This window comes from Molothrus aeneus, chromosome 20, assembly GCF_037042795.1.
Source record: "Molothrus aeneus isolate 106 chromosome 20, BPBGC_Maene_1.0, whole genome shotgun sequence".
NCBI classification, from domain to species: Eukaryota; Metazoa; Chordata; class Aves; order Passeriformes; family Icteridae; genus Molothrus; species Molothrus aeneus.
The window spans coordinates 5,896,388-5,921,054 of NC_089665.1; the positions used below are offsets into that span (position 1 = coordinate 5,896,388).

Consider the following 24,667-nt stretch of genomic DNA (forward strand, 5'->3'; position numbering starts at 1 on the left):
AAGAGGCGGCCCAGCAGCGCTGAAGAGGAGGAGGAGGAGGATGGATCCCCCCCCGAGGGTTCCCCAGCACCTTTGGGTGCTGCTGGGAGAGCTTTGGGAACAACACCAGGGTGAGGAGGAGGAGGAGGAGGGAGATGGGATGTGCCTCAATCCCCACCACCTGGAATTCCGCAGGAAGGGCCAAGCGTTGCTTTGGAGCGGCCCCAGGCTTGTTTCCATAAAAATCCCGTAATTTATAAACCAATCTCCCAATTGCTTCGGGAAGGGAGGGCTGAGACCCCCGGGATGGCACTGCCCAGCCCCTGATCTCCTCCCCACCCTGCCCAGATGGGACAAATCCTCCATTTCCCCACTCCAGAACGGGCACTGGGAAACTGGGGATGGTGCCCTGTCCTTCCCCGCCTCGGGATCCTTTTCCCACTGATGGATGAGGCTTTTAAAGAGGGATGTTTGGGTGCAATCCCTCCCGCGGTGCCTCTGGCAGGTTCTTGGCAGCACCGCTGGGAGATTTTTCTTTTTTTCCAGCCGTTCCAGAAAGGAGTATTTTTACCCCAGCTGGATTTTATTTATGATTCCAGCATTGGAGGGGGCTGGAGCGGGCTGGGATCTCTCCCGAGTGAGGAGCAAAGCCAGGGGGAGATGCCAGAGATAAATCCCCTTGTTTCAGCAGGAGCTGAGGCTGGGAAGGGCAAAACGTAACCCCGGAACAATTTCCCACGTGTCCTCGTGGGGACCCACCTGAGCAACATCTGGATGGGTTTTCCAAGGAGTTTTCCCCAAAAAAAATGCCTGAGGTGATTCCCAAATGGTGATTTCTACATGTCCTTGTGAGGACCCACCTGAGCAACATCTGGATGGGTTTTCCAAGGAGTTATCAAAAAAAAAAAAAACCCTGAGGGATGTCCAGGCAGGATTGGGTCAGCACAAATTCCTAAATGGTGATTCCCAAATGGTGATTCCCACATCTCCTTGTGGGGACCCACCAGAGCAACTCCTGGATGGATTTTCCAAGGAGTTATCAAAAAAAAAACCAAAAAACCCACAAACAAAAAACAAACACTGAGGGATGTCCAGGCAGGATTGGGTCTGGACAAATTCTCAAATGGTGGTTCCCATGTGTCCTTGTGGGGACACACCTGAGCAACTCCTGGATGGATTTTCCAAGGAGTTGTCAAAAAAAACCACCAAAAAAAGCCATGGAGGGATGTCCAGGCAGGATTGGGTCTGGACAAATTCCCAAATGGTGATTCCCAAATGGTGATTTCTACATGTCCTTGTGGGGACCCACCCGAGCAACTCCTGGATGGGTTTTCCGAGGAGTTATCCCCAAAAAAACCAAAAAATAAACACTGAGGAATGTCCAGGCAGGATTGGGTCTGGACAAATTCCCAAATGGTGATTTCTACATGTCCTTGTGGGGACACACCTGAGCAACTCCTGGATGGATTTTCCAAGGAGTTGCCAAAAAAAAAAACCCAAAAAAGCCATGGAGGGATGTCCAGGCAGGATTGGGTCTGGACAAATTCCCAAATGGAGATTCCCAAATGGTGATTCCCAAACCACCCCCGGGACAGCAGCTCCATCCCACTCACCGCATGGACCCCACTCCCCAAAACACCACAAGCACCCCATTGTCCCAGAGCAGGATGGGACGGGCTGGAGGCGCTTCCCACGTGGATAAATCCAATCCCGCGGATTTGGTGCCAGCTCGGGCAGGGAGCGCCGCCGGCCTCTCCATCCCGGTAATAATCCCTGGCCCGAGTTTCACCTGCCCTAATCCCACTAATCGCTGGGATAACAGGGCGCTAATCACCCCAAGCCAGCCCTAATCCCTGTGGGAGCCGCTCTGGAGGTGTCGCTGCTGCCCGGGGACCTCCGGAGGTGGCATCAGGAGGAAGCCACGTCCCCTTTTCCTGGGGAAACTGAGGCACGGCCTCCCTCTCCAGCTCGGCTGTTTCCAAGGCTTTGCTGGGATGAATCCATGAAGAACAAGGAGAGTTCCTGGCGTGCAAGCCACTCCTCTGGATGCATGCAAACACAGCCCAAACCCCATTTTTGGGGGATTTTACCAAAAAGCCAAGAGCCAGCGCTCAGCTTCGCACCTGGAGTTGTTCTTTTTCACCCCCAGGACCCTCCAAAGAAGAAAAATCCCTCATAAACCAGAAAGAATTAATCCAAACCAGCCCTGGGGATGTGTCAGGTGAGTGAAAGCCTCACTCCAAACTTCTGTTTTTGCCATTATTGTCCAATAATGCACACAGGGAAATTCCTTGGTAGTGGCAGGAGCATCCCAGCCCTGTCCCAGAGCTAATCCTGGGTGGGAGCTGAGTGGCTGATCCTAAAACGTGATTAAAAATACATCTCAATTCCCTCCCTTCCAGAAATCCATTTGTACCCTCAGCCCTTCCTTCTATGGTTCTGATAAGGACAGAAATGGAGGAATCCCGTAATTGCCATAAATTCATTTTATGTGATTATTTCTAAGGAGATGGAGGGGGAAAAAAAGCCTTTTATTGGAATTAATTGTCCAGCTGGATTAATGATTTATTCTGTGGATCCATGGCTCTGTCACTGGTCCCAGAGGCCACCCCAAGGTTCCCCATCCTCCCAGAAAAAAATGGGTGGGAAAAGCAAAAAAAAAAAGGGCTGAAATATTTCACTCCTGAGCACATCCCAGCAAATTGGTCTGACTTTTGGGTGCCCCAAAGAGTGCAAAGGCACATTAGGTATTGAATGCAATATTTATAATATTAAAATGAATATTTTAATAGCCCCATAAAAGGAGCGGAAGGAAGAAGCAAAGCAGTGGCGCCAAAGCCGCTCCTTCCTGCGAGATGAAAATGTTTCATTTCAGTTTTACTGCTCAGCTCCATCCCTGCCTCGACTTTTATATTCTATTAAAATATTAATTTCGGGGTAGAACGGAGGAATTTAATATTTCAGCTGATTTAAAAAGTCAATATTATCAAAGTTGGAGGTTGGGGAGGGGTCTCAGAGGAAAATATCTCCATGGACCAGCAGTGACATTATTTCCCTTTTCCTTCCAAAAATTGTTTATCCCATGGGGAAACTTCTCCATTTTTAGTTTTACCTCTATTTTTGAGAGGAAAAAAAACACCAAGGATGGGTTCCCCAATGTTTAAATCTGTTTTGTGTGTATCCAGAACTCCCTGATGGAAACAGAGCATCCCAACACCCTCCAAATCCAGGGAACTGATGAGCAGCCCCTTCCTCCAGCACCAGGGAATCAAAGCACCTAAATACAGCAGCTCGTTAGGAGGGTTGGTTATCTTGGCAGCCAGAGAGGCCAACAAGAGAGTTTCTTTCCTTGGCTTGCTGCTTGTTTTGGGTTTAAAATTTAAAAAAAAAATTAAAATATGGAGGTTTGGAGTTGGATTTAAGCACTGGGTGAGCTCAAAAGCAGCTCCTCTAAAATCAGGGCTGGGCTGGCCATGGGAATTTGGGGCTGGGAGCAGTGGGGGGAGGACCAGAACATCATTTTATCCTCATTTTGGAGGGGCTGGGGGGATTTATGGCACAGTGAGGACCAGCACCCCATTTTATCCTCATTTTGGAGGGGTTGAGGGGGGATTTGCAGCACAGTGAGGACCAGCCCATCATTTTATTCTCATTTTGGAGGAGCTGAGGGCATTTCCAGCCCCTAAACCAGGCTCTTGAAGTGAGCAAGGCCTAGCAGATGCTGATAAAACCCAAAAGCAACAGGTCCAGCCTTAAACAGAGCCCATTTTGCCTCCTGACCCTGAGTTTTCGTGAGGGCAGGACCACAAATATATAAACACATAAAAAGTGAAGAATTCTTTCTTTTCCAGCCCTGCTCCACTCCCTGTGCAGGTGGGAGCCTGCAGGAGAGCACCTGGAGGTGTCCCCAGCAGCATCAAGGGACACCTTGGGGACTGTCCCCACTCCATCCCACAGCCTGGTGTGGTTTTTGGGTGCTTTGGGATCACTTTGCTCCATCCCACAGCCTGATTTGATTTTTGATTTTGGTATTTTTGGTTATTTGATTTGGGGTGCCTTGGGGTCAGTTTGCTCCATCCCACAGCCTGATTTGGTTTTTTGATTTTGTTTTGGTTTGGGGTTTTTTTGTTTGTTTTTGGGATTTTTTGGGTTTTTTGGGTTTTTTTGTTTGGTTGGTTTTTTTGGGTTTTGTTTGTTTGTTGGTTTGGTTTGGTTTTTGGGTTTTTTTGTTTGGTTGGTTGGTTGGTTTGGGTTTTTTTGTTTTTCTTTTTGTTTGTTTTTTTATTTGGGGTGCCTTGAGATCAATTTGCTCCATCCCACAGCCTGATTTGGTTTTAGATTTTGGGGTTTTTTGGGGGTTTTTTTGTGGGGTTTTTTTGTTTGTTTTTTGGGGTTTTTTGGTCTTTTGGTGGTGGTGGTTTGGTTTTTTTTGTTTGTTTGGTTTGGGTTTGGTTTGGTTTTTGGGGGGTTTTTTTGTTTGGTTGGTTGGTTTTGGTTTTTTTATTTTTATTTGGGGTGCCTTGAGATCAGCTCACTCCATCCCACAGCCTGGTTTGGTTTTTGATTTTGCTCTTTTGTTTTGTTTTGTTTTGTTTTTTGATTTGGGCTGCCTTGGGATCAATCTCCCCCATCCCACAGCCTGACTTGTATTTTTAGGGCTGCCTTGGGATCACTTTATGCCTGGCCACGGGATGGTGGCAGCTCAGGGGTCCCACCACCCCATGAGTGTCACCTGTGTCCCCAGCCGGGCACTCTGCTGCACCCCAAACCCCCCCAAGCACCTCCAAAACCCCAAACCCCCCCCCCAAGCACCTCCAAACCCCCCCCCAAGCACCTCCAAAACCCCAAACCCCCCCAAGCACCTCCAAAACCCCCCAAGCACCTCCAAACCCCAAACTCCCCCCCCAAGCACCTCCAAACCTCCCCAAGCACCTCCAAACCCCAAACTCCCCCCCCAAGCACCTCCAAAACCCCAAACTCCCCCCAAGCACCTCCAAACCCCCCCCCAAGCACCTCCAAACCCCAAACCCCCCCCCAAGCACCTCCAAACCCCCCCCCAAGCACCTCCAAAACCCCAAACCCCCCCAAGCACCTCCAAAACCCCAAACCCCCCCCCCAAGCACCTCCAAAACCCCAAACTCCCCCCAAGCACCTCCAAACCCCCCCCCAAGCACCTCCAAACCCCAAACCCCCCCCCAAGCACCTCCAAACCCCAAACCCCCCCAAGCACCTCCAAAACCCCCTCCAGGCACCTCCAAACCCCCTCCAGGCACCTCCAAAACCCCAAACTCCCCCCCAAGCACCTCCAAACCCCAAACCCCCCTCAAGCACCTCCAAACCCTCCCCCAAGCACCTCCAAAACCCCAAACCCCCCTAAGCACATCTAAAACCTAAAACCCCCCCAAGCACCTCCAAACCCCCCCCAAGCACCTCCAAAACCCCAAACCCCCCCAAGCACCTCCAAAACCCCCTCCAGGCACCTCCAAACCCCCCCCAAGCACCTCCAAAACCCCAAACCCCCCCAAGCACCTCCAAACCCCCCCAAGCACCTCCAAATCCCCAACACCAGCAGCAGGAGGGGGGTTCCCCTTCTCCCTCCGTGCCTCCTCCGGGGGATTTTAACCCCGACCCTTCCCCAGGGAATCTCCCCGAGCAAGGAGGGACCAAACCCATCCCAAATTTCCGCCCCGGTGCCCGCCAGGCTCGGGGAAGCGGAGCCAGCCCGGCTGTGATGCCGGAGCTCCCTGCCGGTGTCCAGCGGGATAACGATGGAGCAGCTGCAAAAGCAGCTGGGTCAGCCTAATGGGCATCCCATAATGGCCAGGGGGGGATGCTGGGGATGCGGGATCCCAGCTGGAACGGGAACGGGATCCAGGAAAATCCTTCCCTGGCTGCCATTAGCAATCCCAGCTGGGACTGGGGCTGGTCCCATCCCACCAGAATCCCCCTGGAAAGGGCATTTAGGAGCATGAATTTTTCAGGAGCTCGTTTAGCATCTTCCCAGCTGGTTCTGGGCACAAAAGGATTAACCCCTTGGGGTGGGGATGGAGGGGGCACATCCCCAGTGTGAATGGGGCCGCTGGGATTTGGGGGGGTGGAAAAGGCAGAATTAGGAGCAGGGGATGGGTTTGGCTGCTTGTTTTCCTCTCCGGCACCAGGGAATGGCAGCAGGAATTGAGTATCACCCAAAACATCCCTGAAACAAGAAGGGAAAACCCCTCAGGGTGCACCTGGGGAGGCAAAACCTGCCGGGAAATCCGTGCAGAGGGTTTTGCCTGCATCCCCCACCCGGCAAACCCGGATCCGACGGGAAGGAGCCACCGGCAGGACTGGGAGGCGTCGGGGAAAATTGCATTTGAAGCACAGCCAGTGCTGGAGTCTGGAATAATTATAGCAGCAGGGTCAAAAGAGCCTCCTGCAACATCTTTTTTTTTTTTTTTTCTTTTTTCTTTTCCCTGCTCAATAGGCAGCAGCTGTTTAAAATAAATTTTTTAAAAAAGCCCCCAGAAAGTCCACACAAGGGAAGGGTGGAGAACAGCCAGGAGAGAGGGAGGATTCTCCAGTGGGATAATGGCTGGGCTGCCTTGGGGAAAGAATCAGCATTTTCTGGCCATCTCTGCCGTTGAAGGTTTCTAGCAATGGTTTCTCTCAGAGGTTTTTCAGCAAAACTCCCCTGCCCTCGGTGCTGTCTGGCCAAAAATGGTTCAGGGTTTGGCTACAGGTGGGCACAGCTCGATTAAAGCCCCCAGGGCCTCTGGGGAGTGTCTGATCGATCCTTTCCATCGACCTGATAATGGGGCTGGCTGTGGGGAGGGATTTTCTGATGTCTCCAACCCTTTCAGAGCCTCTGGGAGCTGGGGGAGCATCTGCTGGGTTATCCCATCCTTCCTCAGCCTCATCTTCCTCCCCCGGAGCTGAGAGTGCAGAGGGCCCCCATATCTCCAGTCTGGGATGAGGGTTTGTAAAATCCAGCAGCTTTTGAGGGCTCTGCAGAAGGACTGAGGTGCTGTCCTGGGTGTCCTTTGTCACCTCCCTTCACTCGAAAAAAAAATTTGAAGCCAAACACCCTGGGGTTTTTGACCAAAATCCCACAAATTTGAAGCCAAACCCCCTGGAATGGCCAAACCATCTGATCCCAGAGCATCTGCCCAAGTAGGGGATGGCAGAGAAGAGCCTGGATCCACACAGGGAGCAATTCCTGGGAGGAATATTGAATTTCATAACTGATGGATGGGGGTTTTACCAGCAGCTTTTGATGGCAACAGATTTTGGTAATATCCCAGCTTTATTGCTGGGAAAAACGTGAGGATTCCAAGTGGCTTTTAGGGTCCTTCAAAGCCTTTTTCAGTCATTTCTCCCATCGCTGCTGCTTCATCCAGGGATACTGAAGGATCTGGGAAAGGGATGGGAAGGTGGAGAATCCCAGTAAAACCAGTGGGCAGTGGATGGGATGCACTGGTGAGGATTGGTGGGCACAGGTTTGAGATGGGTTCATCCCCCCGGGGCAGCTGCTGCAAGGATTATCCTGAGGAAAATCCCTGAATTCCCTTTCCTCCAGACAGAATTCCTGGTTCTGTGCCTGAAGGGGGATATTTGTCCCTCTTTTCGGGGGTAAAATGCAGGAAATTCCCCAGGGATCCTCAGCCCCTCCTCACCCTGGTGATGGAGGGAGGAGCAGGAGCATGGAGAGTGGGGAAATGGCCAAAACGCTGGGGAAAAGGGTTGGAAAATCCAGGAGAAGGCTTGGAAAATGGTTGGAAAATCCAGGAGAGGGCTGATCAGGGGGTGAGGGGTGGCAGCTCCTCTGTGACTGCAGCTGAATTTTGGCCCTGGCTTTGGGCGAAGGCAGGAAAGAAAATCCCCCTCTGGGACTGCAGGCTGGGATGCTCTGGATCACCCAAATGGGGTTATTTTCCTGCTTTTTTGGCCAAAGCTGCTGGAGCTTGACCTTGAACCAGTGTCTGGTTCCCTCCTGCTGGATTTCCAGCAAAATGAAACCAGGAGCTGGGTGAGAGCTGCTCCTGCCCAGCCCTGGGTCCAGGGAGCTTGGCTGGCCCCCCAAAAATCTCAAACGAACCTCAGGGTGACTGCCGGGCTCTGGGGGGGCCTGCAGGTGAATTTTGGGGGCTCCCAGCAGCAGTGAAAGGGGAGGGGAAGCAAACAGCCCCTCCCACCCCCAAATCTCCCAATTAATGCTCCTAATTCCCCATTTGCAGCCCAATCATGGTGCTGATGGAATCAAGGATCCCTCTGGAGGCTCCCTGCCCCACGGGCCGAGCCTGACTCCACCACGGCGGCGTCACACGGGGGATATTGAATTATTTCCCTGCCTTTTTCTGGGAATTGCCAGTTAAGGCTCTTAGGCAGGGCTCACTCCCAGCTCCTAATCTCATTCACCTGCCATTTACCCCAGGAGCAGAGCACAAGGCAGCCCTGCCTTCCCAGCACGCACAGATATGGGGGAGCACGTCGCTAATTAGAGGGAATAATCAATATTTGTCAATGGGATGGCATTGCTTAGCAGAGGGAATAATCAATATTTACCAGGGGTGCTGTAAATTGCAGAGCAGGGCAATTCCAGGTGTGTGGGGTTGGGGTGCAGCAAAGGGAAAAATGGGTCCTGGCACTCCAAAATTCCTCAGGAAAGGAAATGGAAAAGCAGAAATTGGGGTTTGTTGTGCGTGTGGATTAATCATATTAATAAAAAAATAAAAATTAATAAAAAATAATATTAATTAAAAAATCAAAATAATTACTGAGTTATTTTAATTTTAAAATTATATTATAAATAGAATAGGAAAATTATATATTATATTATATTATATTATATTATATTATATTATATTATATTATATTATATTATATTATATTATATTATATTATATTATATTATATTATTAAAATTTTATTTTAATTTAAAAATTAACATAATTCCCTAAGCATCCAAAACTCCAGCCTGGCACCTGGGAGTCTCCAGGGAATGTTCTCCCAGTCCCCAGGATTTCTGAGCCCTAAAACCAGATCTGGGGACACCAAAACCATTTGCAAGCTCGATCAAACTTGGCCAAGTTGCTCATGAAATAAGGAGAGAGAGGAAATCTGACAGTTTGGGTTTCACACTGGCAGAGGGAGAGGCTTTGTCCTGAAATCCCTTCTTCACTTCCAAGTTGCCTTCAGGGATGCTGGAAATGCCCTGAAATCCAAGCAGCCCCTCTAAAATCCCTTCCTTTCAGCCCTCAAAGTTATCATTTAATTAAATAGAACCCAAAATGCTTTGATTAGGGCCCAAGACTGATATGCCTCTTTTTTCAAACCTATTAAAAAATTAAAAACCCCAAAAACCATGGGGGTGGAAATTCCCATCAGTTTTAGGCAGAACGGGGATAAAGCAGCACCAGGAATGGATGTGGTGCCACAGAGGCAGATGGAGGAGAGATCTGGATGAGAAATCCTCTTTACCCCACCTCTATTTTGCTAAATTTTGATTATTTTTTGACCATAAACTTTTTAAAAAACCCTGGTTTTTAACACCTTCCTGGAGAGTAGCAGCTCCCTGCCGAAAATAGGGAGGCTGCTGACACCCACTCCACGACTCCTCCCGTCCTCAGTTCCACATTTTTTTGTGCTATTGATATGATTTTTCTCTTTCTCCTGGCCCATTTCAAGCCTGAGCTCCCCAGACTCCGGCTGACATCTGTTAATATCCTGAAACCCGAGCCCCAAGGCTTTGAAACCACGACTGCTGCTATTTTCAGGCCGTGCTGGGATCAGGAGGAGTTTCCCCCACCCTGGGCTCGCTGGCAGCCCCAGGCGATCCAGGACATCAGCCCGCTGAGTTTTCCACTGGATTTGCTCTCCAGGGACTGTACAGGCACCAGAGAAGGTGGAAAAGCTGCTGGGAGAGGGTGAAACCAAAATTGTCCCCAATAGCGGGGACAGAGGTGAGAGGGATGGCGGATTTGTCTTTACAAACAAGCACTGGGTCTGCTGGGAGATAAAACCAGCTTTGGGAGATAAACAATGGGAAGGATTCCACTGGTTGGTGAATGGAAAAAGGTATTTGCTTTTACAAATAAACTTTAGGTTTGCTGGTAAACGAAATTAGACATTGAGAGATGAAAGAAACAATGACGAAGAAAAAACCCTAAATTCTGTAAGAATTAAAAATGAAAAGGGAGGGTTATACATTAGAGGGAAATCTTTGGTATCAGGCGTATTGAGAAGTCTGAACCTCTCAAACACCTCAGGCAATAGGGAAAGAGAGAAGGGAAATGTCGCTGGGAAATTGGGATAAAAAGGAGGCTGCATCCTCCAAAAATTCAAGAGATCCCAGGGAAATGCCCCATGGCCTCTCCCTTTATTCAAATAAAGCCAGAAAGGACTCCTCTGTCTCCTTTTTGGACATAAACCTCTGGTGTTTGTGGATTAATTTTCCTAACAGAGGGGACCAACAGACCCCAGGAAAGACAAAGCACATCCCCAGCTTCCAGCCTCTCCTCCTCATCCTGCTAACTCCAATCAAGGAAAACTCCATCTGAGGAGAAGAGAAAAACAATAATTTAATTTTTTTTTTTTTTTTTTGTGCATATTGAGTGTGCCGCGCTCTCCGCCCGAGCCCAGCCTCTGTTTTACTGTACTAATGACTTTTTACACTCCAGGTAAAATCAGAGCAAGACGAGAAGGCTTTTCGAAAGCTCCGTTCTGACAAATTCCTCACTGTAATTACTGGAGCAGAAAGAACTCATCAGCAGAACACGCCGTTGCTCGGGGCGCTAAAAGTCTCGAGTGGTGGTGAATGGCCCAGATCTGGGAGTGGGGCAGGGCTCAGCAGGTCCCGCACGCCCAGCCCCGCTCCCCTCCCCGCCCCAGGAGCGATTTTATACCCCAGTGATCCCGAGAAATGCCCGTCCCCCCCGGGCACGGCAGGGGCTGGGCTGGGTTTGGTGGCTAAAGGAGGTTTGGGGTTGGTGGGATTCCCTGTGAAGGGTGAGGGTCCCCCCCAGGATCGTTCCCGCTGCTCACCCAGCTCTGCGTGCTGTGGTGGGGGAAAAAAATAAAAAAATCTATTTCCATCAAAATCAAAATGAAATCCATGGAAAGCAAGAGGGGGGAATAAAGCCCGGCCTGGGCTGGTGGCAAAGCAGCTGATGCAGTGTTTCAGCAGCCAGCTGAACATCCCTTGGAATATCCCTTGGAACGCCCCTTGGAATATCCCTCGGAACATCCTTGGACTATCCATTGGCATATCCCTTGGATATCCCTTGGAACATCCCTTGGGACAACCTTGGAACATCTCTTGGAATATCCTTTGGAACATCCCTTGGAATATCCTTTGGAATATCCTTAGGAACATCCCTTGGAATATCCCTTGGAATATCCTTGGAATATCCTTTGAAACATCCCTTGGAATATCCTTTGGAATATCCCTTGGAATATCCCTTGGAATATCCTTGGAATATCCCTTGGAATATCCTTAGGAACATCCCTTGGAATATCCCTTGGAATATCCCTTGGAATATCCTTTGGAATATCCCTTGGAATATCCCTTGGAACGTCCCTTAGAACATCCCTTGGAACGTCCCTTGGAATATCCTAGGAATATTCCTTGGAATATCCCTTGGGATATCCCTTGGAACATGCCTTGGAACATCCTTGGAATATCCCTTGGAATATCCTTGAAATATCCCATGGATCATCCTTGAAATATCCCATGGAATATCCCTTACATCATCCCTTGGAATATCCCTTGGAATATCCCTTGGAATATTCCTTGGAACATCCTTGGAAAAAGAAAGAGTCAGTGCTCTGAGGAGCTGCCCACGCGAAACCAAGGTGTGAAACTTTTGTGATAAGGAGACAGGAGTGTGGAACCCCTGCCATCAGATGACAACATCATCCCTCATGTCCTGGCCACAGCACAGGGAAAACCCTTGGAAAACCATCCCAGCTTGGCTCTCACTGCCCTCTCCAGCCCCCTCCAGCCAAGGCAGCTCCCAAAGTCCCCTAAAATCCCCAAATCCCCCCAAAAAATGGGCTCTAAATCCAAGCTGAGTGGGTAAGAGATGAGAAACAGGAGAAATCCCTCCATCCCTGATCCTCTACCCCTCTCAGCGCCGGGGGCTGCAGAGATGTGCCCCAGGGGACAATGAGGACACACAGCCCAGGAGTGCACACGGAGTGTCCCTCCCCTCCCCTGCTGCCACCTAGAAGGATTTGTCATTAGGGATTCATGGTGGATTGGGCACCCAGCCCCAGATGGCTTCAACACCCCGGGCAAGGCATCAGCAGGAAACTCCTGGGGAGGGACGGGCTGGGACAGCCAGGGGACACCTGGGGATGAGCAGCACCTCCCTGTCCCCATGGCTGTGGCTGAGACGGACAGGCTGGGGGACACCTGGGGACGGGCAGGCACCTCCCTGTCCCCATGGCTGTGGCTGAGAGCTGGAGGGGTCCCCAGGCACCGGGGCAGGAAGGGGATTTGAAGCCCAAAAAGGGACAAACATGGACCTGGATGGATCCAGAGCAGGACAGATCCATGATGGACCTGGATGGATCCAGAGCAGGATGGATCTGGATGGATCCATGGACCTGGATGGATCCATGATGGACCTGGATGGATCCATGATGGACCTGGATAGATCCAGAGAAAGAGGGATCCAGAGCAGGATGAACCCAGGAAGAACCTGGATGGATCCAGAGAAAGAGGGATCCATGATGGACCTGGATGGATCCATGGACCAGGATGGATCCCTGATGGACCTGGATGGATCCCTGATGGACCTGGATGGATCCAGGGCAGGATGAATCCATGGACCTGGATGGATCCATGATGGACTTGGATGGATCCAGAGCATGGATGGATCCAGAGCAGGATAGATCCATGATGGACCTGGTAGGAACCAGAGTGTGGATGGATCCATGGACCTGGATGGATCCAGAGCGTGGATGGATCCATGGACCTGGATGGATCCATGATGGACTTGGATGGATCCAGAGCAGGATAGATCCATGATGGACCTGGTAGGAACCAGAGCGTGGATGGATCCATGGACCTGGATGGATCCAGAGCATGGATGGACCCAGGATGGACCTGGATGGATTCAGAGCAAAATGAATCCGTGGACCTGGGTGGATCCAGAGCATGGATGGATCCATGGACCTGCATGGATCCAGAGCAAGAGAAGTCACCTCCAGCTCACCCCCACCGAGGTCAGCCCCACAGAGCATCCCAAACTGAGCACTTCCAGCAGCACCACGATCCCACAAAGCTTTCCCTGCCCCCCGGAAAAGCTGGAGCTTGGATCCTGACCCACCCTCTGCACTCTCCAGCTGCGTTTGCTGCCCTCAGCAGCCAATCCATTGATGGGCAGTGATGCTTTTTTGGATCCTGAATCTCCAAAAAGACTTTTAGCTGTTTCCTTGGCTGGTTGGTTTGGATTTACAACACCCAGGTCATGCGAGAGTTCTCTCTGCCCTCTCCCAGAGTGAGGCTTGGAAAACAAAACCTTCCCTTTTGGGGGGGCTCTATCCCTTCCTTTGGGGTCCCTGCACCCCGATTTTGGCACAGAGTGTGACTCCAAGAGTCCCCCAGCACCCCGAGAGTGGGGCTGGAGCAAACAGGGAGAATGGATCCCTCTGCTCTTAATCTCCCTCTATCTGCTCATTAAATATTGATGGTAGTTAAATATTCATAGAACATTTGGCTCGGAGTTTTTCTCTGTCTTCAGGCGGACGTGGGGTCTTTGATGTGTTATTTTCCTGGTCAGCCAAGGTCCCAGAAGCCTCCAGACTTGTCAACACTCTTTTGAGGGAGGTTTCCCCCCCCCCCTTTTTGCCACGTGTTGCTGGGAGAGGGTTTGGGTTCTTTCATCCCCAGCTTCTTTTCCCTTTTGCATCCTCTTTCCTCCTGGATCTCTCCCCAGATGATTCCCGTGGTTCTGGAGGTGTCCGGGAGCCTCGTGGTGCCTCCACAGGGGAGGTTGAGCATCGCCCACTGCTCTGGGAGCCTCTCCATCAGCAGGGAGAGGCCCAGGTGGGTCCCCGCGGGTACAGGGGCGCACGTCCGGACCCCGGGGTGCTGCACCCCGGTTTGGGACCCCCAGTGAGCACCGTGACCCGGCCAGGCCGTGCGGAGGAGCAGCACCGAGAGCCGTTCGTGGGGCAGCACTGACATCTTGTGCCAGGCGCCGGGAAAACAACATCCAGGGATTGCTGGGATGGAGGCAGGAGCTCCGGCGCTGCCGCCGTGCCCCAAACCCTGCTGGTGCCCACCCGGGGCTGGCACCGCACCCAGATCAGGGCTGGGCCGCTGCCATGAACACCCTGAGGGGCCAAAAAGGACAGAGGGACCCGGGGCTCACCCAGCCCTGCACAGCTGGTGCTCATCCCCATCTTCATCTCCATCTTCATCCCCATCTCTTCATCTTCTTCATCATCCCCATCTTCATCCCCTTCATCATCCCCATCTTCATCCCCTTCATCATCCCCATCTTCATCTCCATCATCATCCCCAGCTTCATCCCCATTTTCATCTCCATCTTCATCCCCTTCATCATCTCCATCTTCACCCCTGTCTTCATCCCCTTCATCACCCCCTTCATCATCCCCATCTTCATCCTTTTCATCATCCCCATCTTCATCCCTTTCATCATCTCCATCATTATCCCCATCTTCACCCTCATTTTCATCCCCATCATCCCCATCTTCATCCCCTTCACCATCTCCATCATCATCCCCAGCTTCATCCCCATCCTCGCCCCCATCTTCACCCCCACCATCTCCCTCATCCCCTTTGAGCTGTCCCATTCCAACACTTCCCACCTGGAAGGTTCTCCCTGCAGCAAACTCCCAAGGACATCAGGAAGGTCCTTCCCCACTCCCAGCCCAGGAAATATTTCTGGAAGGATTTTAGGGGAATTTCCAGAACGGGGGAAGGGGAGACCCCACCGGGGCTCCACCCACCCCACCTGCTCGGAGCGATGCCAGGGGAAGATTCTCAAGGAAAACACCCCGGGGTGGGCCTGGAGGAAATGAATTCATCTCCCCTGGGGTGTCTTTTCCTCCCTGGTCAGGCGGTGGCAGAAAATACGTGTGAAAAAGGTCACCGAGGCCACAAAGGCAGATCGGAGCTGCTGATAGCTGGGAAAGCACCGCGGGAAGCCGGGGCCAGCTCGGGGAGGGGGATTCGGGTGGGCTGAAACAGAATTCCCCAAACCCTGGTGATGCTGATCGCCCTTACCCATCACCTGCATCCCACGGGCATTGTCCAGTCTTGGGGCTGGAGCCTGGAGAAAACCCAGAGAGCTCCCAGTGTGGATTGTCGGGATTAGTTTTGATCCCAGCACCTGGGTGCAGGGGATTTTGCGAGCATCTTCCTTGCTGGTTTGGGATTCATCCTTCTTTTTCGTGTTTTGTGCCTTTCAGGTTGCTGGGAAATGATGAGGAGAGTGGAAACTGCAGGAATGGGGGTGCAGATCAGGAATGGGGCTGCAGATCAGGAATGGGGCTGCAGATCAGGAGTCAGAGGAGGCTTTGGGTTTATTTGAGTTCTGAACTCGGGGTTTTCAAAGGCCAGGGCTGGGGAGAGCTCGCTCAGCTCGAGCAGCCCAGCCCTGATCGCAATCTCAGGCAGAGGAGTTGGGTGTGAAATCAGCGTTTGAGCCGGGGCCGTCCCTGCGGGGGCAGCCAGGATGCCGGGGCCAAAGGACACGGGAAATGAGTCAGTGAGCACCCGGAGATGTGCGGGGAACGGGGAGAGTTCACCTCGGGACAGCTGAGAGAGGATGAAGTGCCCAGGAACAAGGGGACAGCCACCAAACCCCTGCCCTGTGCCCAGGGACAACCATCAAACCTCTGTGCTGTGCCCAGGGACAATGGGACAACTACCAAAACCCATTCCCTGTGCCCAGGGACAAAAGGACAACCACCAAAACCCATTCCCTGTGCCCAGGGACAAAAGGACAACCACCAAAACCCATTCCCTGTGCCCAGGGACAAAAGGACAACCACCAAAATCCCTTCCGTGTGCCCAGGGACAAGGGGACAGCCACAAAACCCCTTCTCTGTGCCCAGGGACAGTAGGGCAACCACAAAACCCCTTCACTCAGGAGATGAGGAAAGAGTTTGTCATCCCAAATGGGAACTTTTCACCTCTCTGAGGTCCCCACCTCTGTTTTGGGCTCAAACTCCTTCCCTTTGGGGCTTCTCTCCCTCTGGGCCAGCAGGATGTGGGGACACAGCTCCATAATCAAAAGAAGAGCCCAAACCCCCAGAGATTTACACCACAGCCACACAAAGCCATGTTTTTCACGGTGTTTCCACTTCCTACAGGTGGGAGCATCACTCCCAACCTTTGCCTGGGCCTGAATTAGGGAAGTAAGGGTGACATGGGCTGGTCCAAGCCTGGACCAGCTTCTTCCAGCAACACCTGGGGCATGCTCAGCATTCCTCCCGCAGGAGACATGTCTGAAATTGGATTTAGCTGTGATGTTCCTGGTAAAATCTCCCCTGGAAAAGGATGGCAGCCCTCATTCCATCTCAATTCCACAGGAGGAAGGAGTCTCAGGCCAGCTGGGTGCCAGGCAATGCCTTGGACAAAAGAATACCCCAAAACATCTCCACTTTCTGCTTTCTGGGAGCAGAATCCAGCTGGGCTCCGCAGGGATGTGGGTGGCAAAGGGGACACCTATTTTTGGGGACATTTTTTTTTGGTGACCCAATCTGATAGAAACCATCTCTGCAGCAGCTGGGGAAGTCCTGGGTGGCTGGGGCCGGACAAGGACTTTTAAAAAGGAAATGGCACGAACGGGGTGTGAATTCAGTGGTTACCTCAGCGTCAGATGGAAAAGCTGACCCGACCACGCTTGAAAAGGGAGAAGAAGAAACAAAGCAGAGGGAGAAGAAGAAATCAAACAAATCCTTGTTGGAAACAGCCCTGACCTGACAAAGCAGCTCCGCTCCCGGGCTGACTTTGGCTGCCCCAGCTGCAGCAGCTGCCCCGGGGGTTATTGATCGGCTGAGAGGGAAATGCAGCATCAATAAAGCATCAGGCTGGAAAAGCAGCTCTGCCCCGGGGGCAAGCGGCATTCCAGGGCTGTCCCGGTGTGTCCCGGTGTGTCCCGGGCTGTCCCTGTGTGTCCCGGGGTATTCCTGTGTGTCCCAGGCTGTCCCGGGCTGTCCCAGGCTGTCCCTGTGTGTCCCGGGCTGTCTCAGAGCTGGGAGTGCAGGCACAGAGCCCCCACAGAGAAACAGTGCTGCTTTGGTTTTTTCTTTAATTTTTTTCTAAGCCTTCTGATGTTTATATTTTTGTAATGATTTTTTTACGTGCTTTATGTAAATAGCTTATTGTTTGGTATTTTTTTACGGGGCGAGAAAAAAATTAATAAACTGTTAATTTGTTTAGTGTCATTGGAGAGGTAGCACTGTCATCTTCTAATCTACTGTCGCTTTTGGAAATCTGTAAATATTAAAGTTAGAAACTAAACTTTCTTCTTTTTTTACTTTAGAGAGCTGCGTGTCCGCGTTGTTTTATTTTGTGTTCTATAGCAACAGAAACAGGGGAAGAAAGGGAGGAAGAAGATGTTTTCCAGCCCAGATGATTTGTGGGATCAGTGGACTTTTGGGGCCACCCCAGAGCAGAGATTCTGCCCATGTCCCGTGCCCTTCTCTGCATCGAACACTGATGAGCTGGGAATGTCATTCCCGGCCTTCTTTTCCTGCTGCAATTTTTAAAATTCCTGCAATGGAATTTTACCTCGGAGTCATTAAAAGGGGTTTTCCCAGAACGATAAACCCTGTTTTGTTGTCCTTCCTTTTGTTTTCCAGGGAACATTTTCTACCCTTAGAGGGCCATGTTTGCCCCAGCTGCAGCAGGAGCTCTGTGGTGCGTAGGGGTAGGAAAAGGGATGAGGAAAAAGATGGATCCAGTCAGGGAAAGGCCAAGAGCCAAGGGCTGGGCCAGGGCCAAGCCAGAGACGTCTCTGCTCCCCCGGGAGGGACGAATTGGGAATTTGGGGGATGACAAAAGGTGCTCAGCTCTGCCAGACAAACACAAACCCCACTTATCTGCTCCCACCACCCTTGGGGCATGCCCTGGCACCTCCCTGTCACCCCAAACAAACTGAGGCTGGTTTCTGGGAAGTGGCTTTGGAGAAGAGCGAATTCCCATTCCTGTCACAGACATCTTTTATGAGAAATCATTTCCTTAGGAATTTTTCTCCTGAGAAGCTGAGAGGCCTCAGGAACAACATGTAAACAATGGTTATCTGCTGCTGTGGAGTGCAACAGGTGGGTCTGTGATTGACCTGCGTTGGTTGTTTCTAATTAATGGCCAATCACAGCCCAGCTGGCTCAGACTCTCTGTCTGAGCCACAAACCTTTGTTATCATTCTTTCCTATTCTATTCTGAGCCAGCCTTCTGATGAAATCCTTTCTTCTATTCTTTTAGTATAGTTTTAATATAATATATATCATAAAATAATAAATCAAGCCTTCTGAAACATGGAGTCAGATCCTCGTCTCTTCCCTCATCGTCAGACCCCTGTGAACATGGTCACAGATTCCCCTCCCAGGAGCAGCACCCCAAGGCAGTCCAGGACGCAGTCTCAAGCTGCACCAAGGGAAATACAGGTTGGATATTAGAACTTTTTAAAGAGAGAGTGATAAAGTCCTGGAATGGCTGCCCGGGGAGGTGGTGGAGTCCCCATCCCTGGGTGTGTTCAACAAAGCCTGGATGTGGCACTGGGTGCCAGGGTTTAGCTGAGGTGTTGGGGCTGAGCTGAACTCGATCTTTAAGGTCTCTTCCAGCCTGGTGGATCTGTGATTCTGTGCAGGGCTGTGTCCCCAGCACCCCGGGATCCCTCAGCCTTCCCAGCGCAGCCTCCGCCTCTCCCCTCTGCTCCCCTTCCTGCGCCAGCTGCAGGCAGCTGGGAGGCGCCCTGGGATCTGCAGGGCTGGGGGGAGAAGGGGATTTTTTGACAGCTGCAGCCAGGCAAAATCCACCAGGGATTCCTTCATTGGCCTCTGCCTTTCCCAGCCCAGCACGGCCAAGAACATGAGCTGCTGCTTTGGCACCGAGAATGGGGAAGTGCAGCCACCTGCCCGTCCTCCCCCTGGGCCCCAAACACCCCCAAAAATGCACAGAGGGGTTTGTGTGCCTGATGCAACCGGGCAGAAGCTGTTTCTCTATGTTTTGTGGTTTTTCTCTATAGCTTTATTTTCTCTATGGCTGAGTTTTTTGGGGGGTTTTTGGCTGGTGGTCCCCAGGGCCAGGATACAAAACTGCAGGGCAGGGGGAGGACAGGGACAATGGGAGACCCTGCAGGATGCTGTGCCTGTCCCTTGACCCATCCAAAGGACATCCCAAACCCTCTCACCTCCCCTCCACGAGGCCTGGGCACAGCCTGGCCAGGGACTGAGGGTGCAGAGCCAGGCTTTGGGAACAGCCTGTCCATCAGCCCCAACGCTGGGGGCCCGAGCTCAGGAAAAATCCCAAGCCCATCAGTGCCAGAAGCACGGCCTGGGAGCACATTTTTCCTTTCCCAGGGCTGGGGAGGGAATGAGGAGATGAAGTATCACTTTCCCTCTGTGCTTTGGGACGTGGCAGGGGCCAGGCCCTCCCCCTTGTCCCTGGGTGAAGATCCCCCTTAAAAGCAGCCGGGGCAGGCTGGCCCCAGCACAGGCGGCTCAGCCACTGCCACAGCCCAGCATGGGGACGGCCTCCAGGGTGGTCTGTGCCCTCCTCGTCCTCTGCACGCTGTGCTGGCACAGCCTGGCTCAGAGTGAGCATTGCCCCCAGCCCAGGGGCTGGGGATGGGGACAGAACCCAGGGATGGGGACAGAACCCAGGGCTGGAGCATGGGGACAGAACTCAGGGATGGGGACAGAACCCAGGGATGGGGACAGAACTGAGGGATGGGGGGAACAGGGATAGAATCCAGGGCTGTGGGATGGGAACAGAACCCAGGGATGGAGGATGGAGACAGAACCCAGGGCTGGGGGACAGGGACAGAACTCAGAGCTTGGGGGGCACAGAACTGAGGGATGGGGGGAACAGGGACAGAATCCAGGGCTGTGGGATGGGGAACAGAACCCAGGGATGGAGGATGGAGACAGAACCCAGGGCTGGGGGACAGGGACAGAACTCAGAGCTTGGGGGGCACAGAACCGAGGGATGGGGGGAACAGGGACAGAATCCAGGGCTGTGGGATGGGGACAGAACCCAGGGATAGAGACAGAACCCAGGGCTGGGGAACCTGGGACAGAACCCAGGGCTGTGGGATGGGGACAGAACCCAGGGATGGGGGACAGGGACAGAACTCAGGGATGGGGACAGAAGCCAGGGCTGTGGGGTCGGGTTTGCTTCATGCATGGGGTGCAGGGGGATCCCCCCCAAAGAGCTGCCACTGCCATGGCAGGAGGGCTGAGGAGGGGCTGGGGGTCTCCAGGCTGAGCCAGGCTTGTGCTGCCCCCCAGGAGCTCCAGCCATGCCAGACAAGTGCTGCTTCAACTTCCAGACCAGAAGGATCAAGAGGGACAACGTGGTGGCCTGCTACCCCACCAGCCCCGAGTGCCCGCACCAGGCTGTGATGTGAGTACCCCAAACCCACCCCTGCCTCGCTCTGCTGGCTCCATCCTGACCCCCTGAGCCCCCCAGAAGCTCAGTGTTAGGGTCCCCACTGACCCCAGCCTCTCTGTGCCCCAGCTTCAAGGTGAGGAACGGGAAGGAGATCTGCACCCAGGCCAGCAGAGCGTGGGTCAAGAGGTACCAGCAGAGCTTCCAAGTCAGCTCCTTCTCCATCCCCAGCTAGTGGGAAGGCTGGGGACAGCCCTGTGGGGGACACCACCCCGGCAGAGGGGACACTTCTGCATGGAGCAGCTCACAAGGGACATCCTCCCCATCACCATGACCCTCACCACAGGAGGGGGCCTTTTCCAGCCTTTGCCAGCCCAGCAGGATGGAATACCCAGACCCTCTGTGGCCCATGGAGAGGCTGCAGCAGGCGGGGGGTGAAGGGGGAGCAGCTCCACAGTTGTTTTTTGTCGACTCTGAGCAGAATTAAATGCGATTCCCACATGCAAACATCTGTCTGTCTGAGTCTCTGGGGCCTGGGCAGGTCCTGCTGCCGCCTTTCCTGCCCAGGTGTTGGGATCAGCAAGGAGCCAACAGCAGCTGGAGCCTCAGCCAGGTCTCTGTGAGGGTGTCCAGGGGTGAATGGGGCCAAACCAAACCCAGGAGGGCTCTGGGGAAGAACCAGAGGGACAACATGGCTGGGAGGAGGGGGCTTCCTATTTTCCTCATCCACCATCCTAATTAACAGCCCAAATTCCATTAGAGAGGGATCTCAGGGATGCCTGAGCCAGCCCAAAACCCCAGGAATGCCACCAGGAAATGTGATGGGTGCTGTGACAGTGGCAGAGCCAGCCTGCAGTGGGTGATGGATGTGACAGCATTCACAGGGGTCTGAGGATGAGGGAAGAGACGAGGATCTGACTCCATGTTTCAGAAGGCTTGATTTATTATTTTATGATATATATTACATTAAAACTATACTAAAAGAATAGAAGAAAGGATTTCATCAGAAGGCTGGCTAAGAATAGAATAGGAAAGAATGATAACAAAGGTTTGTGGCTCAGACTCTCTGTCCGAGCCAGCTGGGCTGTGATTGGCCATTAATTAGGAACATCCAACATGGGCCAATCCCAGATCCACCTGTTGCATTCCACAGCAGCAGATAACCATTGGTTACATGTTGTTCCTGAGGCCTCTCAGCTTCTCAGGAGAAAAATTCCTAGGGAAATGATTTTCCATGAAAGATGTCTGTGACAGATGGAGAAACAAACCCAGCCACCACCCCAGAGCAAGCAGAGGCCCCAGAGCCAATGGCAAGGAGTGGTTTTTGCACAGGAACTCACAAGTGTGAGCATCATCCTGTGCTCTTTGCTGGTGGCCACAACCCAACCCAAAATAGACTCCCAGCCCAGCATCACCAGCCTCTCCCACACCTCTCAGCAGCCCTGGGGTGTCACGGTGGCCAGAGTGGCTGCCAGGAGGAATTTCCCCTCACCACTCGCCCCTCATGGAGAGATCCAAGCGGTTCTTTCCACGGGGAGGGTCCAGAGCTGTCATGGAAAGCCTGGCAGGGGTTGTTATAAATCCCACAGGGCTGCAGGCAGCAGGGCAGGCAAGCTCCTGGTGGGCAGAGCAGAACCAGAGCTTCTGGTGCTGACAGAAGCTCGGGATGGACATGAAGATCTCCTTGGCCCTGCTCATCCTGCTGCTGGCAGCTGCCTGGACTGGAAGCCAGGGGATGTCCTGTAAGTACCAGCAGGGAGATTCTCCCTTCTGAGATTTTCCTCTGATGGGATTTGGGGCTGGGGAAAGGGAGGAGAGCTCAGCTCCTGTGGGGTTGTGGGGCATCAGCAGCTGCCTGAGCATGGGGCTGGCCTGGATTTGTTCCAAATGAGTAAAAATGGGGTTGGTTCAGCCCCAAAGTCCCAGCTGGGGAGCTCTAAGGGCAGAGTGCTCACACCCTGGGGCAGAGCATCACCCCTGGGGCTGCAAGATGCTCCCTTTGTGGGATGAGGGAGCAGGAGCAGAGCTCATACCCCTCATGCCAGGGGTGGGAGAGCACTGAACCCTCCCTCCTGCTCTCAGTCCGCAGCTCCAGACCCAAGTGCTGCTCCAAGGAAATGTTCTCCCGCCGGAAAATCCCGGAGTTCAGGATCCTGGGCTACCAGGAAACACCATCCACCTGCACCCACAGGGCTGTTCTGTGAGTAACCCCAGCTCCCAGCCAGCCTTCCTGCCCTCCACCCCATCCTCACCTCGCTCACCCTCCTTCCCCAGCAATCCCCATTTCTGGGCACTCCCCAGAATGAGTCCCCTGCCCATGGTGGGGCTGTCCTCACCCGGCTCTTCACACTCACCTCCCTCCCTGTTTGACCCAAACAGCCCCAGGGGTGATGCTCTGCCCCAAACGGCCCCATTTGTGCTGCCAGCAGGCCAGGAGCCAGCCCTGGCAGGGAAAGGGGGGCAGGATGCTGCAGGAATCCCCGGGGGGATCCTGCACTCCCAGGCTGACTCGGGATTTTCTTTCCCCTCCAAGTGTGAAGCTGCTGACGGGGATGGTCTGTGTGGACCCAAAGAAGAAATGGTTCCAGGAGTACCTGAGGAAGCAGAAGGAGCCAAACAGCACCACGTGAAGCTGCCTTCCCCAAACCTCTATTTAATTGTACCCCGTGATTCTCTGTGTGGTTTTTGTGTCATTAATTTACAGAGCTGGCTCTGTCCCCTCCCCCTGCACTCAATAAACCCTCTTGTAAATAAACCTGTAGCTGGAGTGAGATGTCAATCCTGGGCAGACAATGGATCATATCCAGGCTCAATTTCCCCAGGAATAGTCCAGGAAACCCAAAGGGCCCAGCTCCCCTCCAAGGTGGAGCAGCCCTGCCTAGCTGTGGGCTTTAAGGATGCCCATGGGATGGGGATAAATGTGAGAAAAATTCCCTCTGGGGTGTTTGAGGGTGTTTAGGGGTTGGCTTGGCTCAGTGTCTGGGCAGCAGCACTGGTGACAGCCCCAGCTGGGTGTCCCAGCACCCCTGGGCCATCAGCCAGCTTGTCACCCAAACAGGGCACCCGTCCCAGCTATGGGCAGGCAGTTTCTCCAGAAAAACGCTGCATTATTCACTTCCCTGTTAGTTTGTGACTCACTTGAATCATCTTTTTGATGAGCTAGGACATGCCTCACTCTTAAAGACGCCTTTACACACATTGCCAGATTTGTTGTCATTTATCTGCCCCCATTTAGGGCATTTTTTGTACAATCAATGGCCAATTTTGTACAATCAATGATCAATGGACAATCAATCTGCCACAATGCCCACAGGACTACATCACCTGGAACTGGTCTGGAAATAGAAGGAATATTCTTTCCTAGGACTGTGTAACTGCAATTCTCAATTTTTGCAGAGAAAATGAGAGTTAACCAGACTTTTCTAGTTGCTCTTTGGTGCTGGAAATCCCAGGATTCAGCAGAATATTTGGGATGTGTGACGGACAGGGCAGGAATTGGTTCTCTAAATCATAGGAGCATTAAGGAAAAGACCTTTAAGGTCAAGTCCAAGCACTAACCCAGCACCAAACCACATCCCCAGGTGACACATCTTTGGAACACCCCCAGGGGTGGGGATCACACCCAAATGCCACATGCACCCCAAGAATCTGAGTCAGACATGGAGCCCACACAGAGGTGCCAGATGATGAAGAACTGAACCCCTTGGAGATGAAACATTGCCAAGGGTGGGGCTGAGGGCACCAGCTCGGTGCCTCCGGTGGTGCTGGGTGGCAGGAAGGTGGCAGGCATGATGCCTCAGGTTTTAGCTTTGATATTTTTCACATTCTGTGCTGCTCTAGTGTGTATTTCTGAGCTTCATATCAGGGGATACTGAGCTCTGTGCACAGAGCAGGGAGACAAAACAATTCTTGCTCCAACTGGAGACCAAGGACAAATGATCCAAATCTCAGGCCCAAGAGCATAAATAATGCTCTTAGATAATGGTGATAATAATGTAATGTAATATAATATAATGTTATATATTATATTATATTATATTATATTATATTATATTATATTATATTATATTATATTATATTATATTATAATTATATTAATAATGGTGAATTGAAGAG

General features: G+C 52.3%; 2 protein-coding genes across 2 annotated transcripts; both read left to right on the forward strand.

The window, feature by feature from the left end:
- Positions 1-19,684: 19,684 nt before the first annotated feature.
- On the forward strand, positions 19,685-20,786 carry LOC136565245 (C-C motif chemokine 4-like). The gene is made up of 3 exons (XM_066563745.1): positions 19,685-19,757; positions 20,452-20,566; positions 20,681-20,786. The coding sequence occupies exons 1-3, from the start codon at positions 19,685-19,687 to the stop codon at positions 20,784-20,786; spliced, it is 294 nt and encodes a 97-aa protein (XP_066419842.1).
- A 1,437-nt stretch (positions 20,787-22,223) lies between these two features.
- Positions 22,224-23,181, forward strand: LOC136564915 (eotaxin-like). The gene is made up of 3 exons (XM_066563242.1): positions 22,224-22,293; positions 22,634-22,751; positions 23,085-23,181. The coding sequence occupies exons 1-3, from the start codon at positions 22,224-22,226 to the stop codon at positions 23,179-23,181; spliced, it is 285 nt and encodes a 94-aa protein (XP_066419339.1).
- Positions 23,182-24,667: the final 1,486 nt, after the last annotated feature.